We start from the raw sequence: 3599 nt of genomic DNA on the forward strand, positions 1-3599 counted from the left end.
CTTGTGTTATTTCTAAATTTCCCTTCAACAAAATAGTTGAAAAAGTAAACATAGACTTTTTCACAACCATATACATTCTCATCTCAAGTATTTAAATTAAACAATTTCAAATGAAATGTCGGGTATAAAGATGAAAAAACTGTATGGGTGTATCTAATTTATTGATGGCAAAGCATCCAACTATTTTGCGAGACATTTACACATTCACGACTCTATATTTTTCAAAAATATGAACCCTGATTTTAGTGACCTACAGGGCAGTTTTTTAGCTGACCTCGCTATAGCTATCTCGGAAATGGTGAGACCTACAAGGTCAGTTGAGTTGAATAAAAGTTTCCTATTTTGGGGAACTAGGGTAATCTCTTTCAGATCGAGAATATCAGTTGTTGAAATATTCGCCAAAAACTAGAATTGTCGAATTTCATTTCTTTGCTCTACTGCCTCCATTTTGAATTATAAAAAAAATGCAGAGGAACTTTCTATATTGTTTTGAATTTGTTATATGATATGAACCAATATGCAATGCGACATTTCATTCATTAGATATGTCATCAACTTTATTTTTTTAATACGGGCATGTAATACATAGCTGACTTGTTATTTTAGAGTGGCTACAAAAATCGATGAAAAAAACTAGGGATCCGTATTTTGAAAAATTAGGTTGGTGATGAAACATCGCCAACCAACAAAATATAGTAAAACACATGTAATATACGAAGAGCTTTCAAAAATTTGATTTTGAGACCATAATAAAGTACACTTACTTTCGAAAATCCTGATAAGTGTTAATTAGATCAGCACCAAAAAATTTTCAAATGTCATATAAGTGACGTTTTATTTCTTTACCCATTTTTTTAAATGCGGACTAGAAAACAAAAAAAAAAATGCCAAAACGATAAATAGGCAACATTTTGTATACTTATATCGGTTCATTTGAAAAGCCTGTAATTAACAAATTACACAACTATTGTGTTCACCATGGCCAATTTTTTTGAAGAGGAATACTTTTCAGTTTTTGGTACAGTTATTTTAATTTTCTGTTAACAACGAAAATTACTCTGAATCATAAATTATTCATTGGTATTCAATTGTATCAAAACACAAAACATCAAAATAAAATAATTATTTTGGTACAAATTCATTACGTTTGTTTTGTGGAGATTTTCTGGTCCAAAATAATTCTCACAAATAAATCTTCACTTAGTTAGCCATAACTTCAAACCTAGATGTATGTCATAATGCTGAAGAACTTTTCTAATCAACATTTTTTGAAATCTTTTAAAATAAGGGTACTTAACCCTCGTCTAGAAATCAAATTTTTTATGGTATGTTACATATGTTGTGTTGGTGTATGTTTAGTTACAGGATGCACAAACTTTTACCAAGAATAACTATCAGAAAACCCTTAATGAATAATGGTTTATGTTAGGTAGAAACTTTTCAGGGTGAAGTTTTCAATTTGTTCTTTATTATATTTGAAAATATTCTCTATTGATTTCATTTATTTTTCAGATTATGAAAGAAATACCCCAAAAACAACCAGAAACATAGACATGTTCGGTTTTATTTTTGATTTGTTTTACATTTTTCATCGTATCATATAATTCAGTTGAGACCTTTAAAAGTATCTGGTCTCTTTTATGCAATATAATGATTTTAACAATTCTTATACAGTAATTTCTGTGCTGGATGAGTTATTTTTAATGAATATCTGATGATTTCCCAATCAAAATATATTTAATGAAATCTTAATAAATAGACCTGAATTTCAGCCCGTTTATAAAATTTTAGAATGCCTCACGAAAAATTTCACTCTGAAAAAATTAATATGCATGAAAACATTGTTTGATTTTTTTCTCAATAAAAAATATTGTAATTTATATTTTAGTAGTCATATTTACGATTGATTCAATTTTGTTTCAATTGTACACACCTCAGCAACTTTTGTTGCTTTATAAAGCTCAGACCAGACCTTTGGAGTATTGTTCCTTGTACCGAGCTTCGCCCCCGAGCAAACCCTGAAGCTGCTGGATTTCATCCAGAAAAAAGCCATCCGCCTGATTGGAGATCCGAACGTCACTGGCAACCTTGATAGTTTGGAACATCGAAAAAAGGTTGAAGATTTGACTCTTCTATAGATACTTTCATAGCAAGTGTTCAAGTGACTTGGCACATTTCATTATACCAAGAGCGATACATATCAGAAATATGCGACGGACTGTGGCTGCTACTCGTTTTGAAGTTCAGCTCAGTACACCTCGAACTTCACTGTTCAAGAACTCTTTCATTTGAAGATCTGCGTTTATGTGGAATGAACTTCCTGAGAATGTTTTCCAAATGAATTTAGTCTCCAGCGATTCAAATCCAACGTGAATCGCTACTTTTGCACAGGCACCGCTCTTAGAGCACCTTAAGAATTTTTCTGTAGTGCTTGTGTTTTTCCTTTAAAAAAAGTATTATCAAATGCAAAAAATAATTCTTTTCATTTGATGAACTTTTAACACATTTTCGCAGTAGGAAAAAGTCAGCAGATATAAAAATGGTTGACGCATCCCTGGGAACATCTACATAGGAACTTGCATGTAACATGATTTCTTAAATGCAACTTTTTGGATCCACATAAAAACTATTTTCAAATTCATTCTATTAAAGATTAATTGTTCCATGAAAATAATTTTGAAAGGATATTAAATTATTTATTCTTTTTTTTTATTTTCAAACTACTCAAGAAGTTTTTGAAAATATGTTGATTTATGAGAAATAATACAATAAACAAAATAATGAACAATAATACAATAAACTTATTGTATTAGTATGAAAACGTCCTTGTAGGACGAAACTCCAGTAACATTAATTACAAATAAAAGTGGTAAAAAAACATTGAAAGTATTATTTTTCATGATGATCTCCTACAACGTATTAGCGGCTACATCCATCAATTTATATTAATTTATGGAATTTTAACAACTATACTACTAACTGTTAACTATTTCTTTTTTTTAGACCTTCAGAGGGCGCCTCAGAAGAATGGGCCATAATTGAACTTCAGGGCGACATAAAATCACATACGGATTCCAATTTTGAGGGAAAGTATATTGGTGATCTGCATTTTACTAAATCTGGTACACCTCTTCTCATTATTGGCCATCACCTTATGTATGGAAAAGAAGCGAAACTAGAAAAACCATTTGCCCTCTTACAAAAAAAGCGAAAGGAAGATAATACGGAGTATTTGGTGAAATCCATCATAAGAAATAAAATCATTTTCAAAACTCGACCCAAACCTATTGTTGGAAAACATAATTAGTATGCATTTCTGAAGTATCATTTTTATGTGTCAAAAATGACTTTTTTTTCAATAATGAAGATCTGAAAACGAAAATGATTTTGACGTATCTCTGGGATAGATGAATAAAAAATTTGGTACATTATTCTCTTACATCATATCCAAAGATGACAATTTGAACAAGATGAACATTTTAAAAATATAAAGAGGTCATTTGATGTGAATAAATTCACTAGACCTGTTTAAGGAATGGAAATAAGCATGTATCTGTATTCATATTTCAAATAAATCCTAAAATTTAGTTTTCGAAACT

The 3599-nt window shown here is 30.2% G+C and overlaps 1 protein-coding gene across 1 annotated transcript in view; it reads left to right on the forward strand.

Annotated features, from left to right (window-relative positions):
- Positions 1-3382, forward strand: part of LOC111502662 (chromosome transmission fidelity protein 8 homolog) — a 29258-nt gene extending 25876 nt beyond the window's left edge. The window contains exon 2 of the mRNA XM_074186736.1: positions 3004-3382. Coding sequence (XP_074042837.1) covers positions 3004-3307 — 304 coding nt within the window. The 3' untranslated portion in view covers positions 3308-3382. The remainder of the gene's footprint in view (positions 1-3003) is intronic.
- Positions 3383-3599: the final 217 nt, after the last annotated feature.

Source organism: Leptinotarsa decemlineata, unplaced genomic scaffold (genome assembly GCF_025532065.1).
Source record: "Leptinotarsa decemlineata unplaced genomic scaffold, Ldec_3_MD MMD2_P_RNA_scaffold_4, whole genome shotgun sequence".
Lineage (NCBI taxonomy): Eukaryota > Metazoa > Arthropoda > Insecta > Coleoptera > Chrysomelidae > Leptinotarsa > Leptinotarsa decemlineata.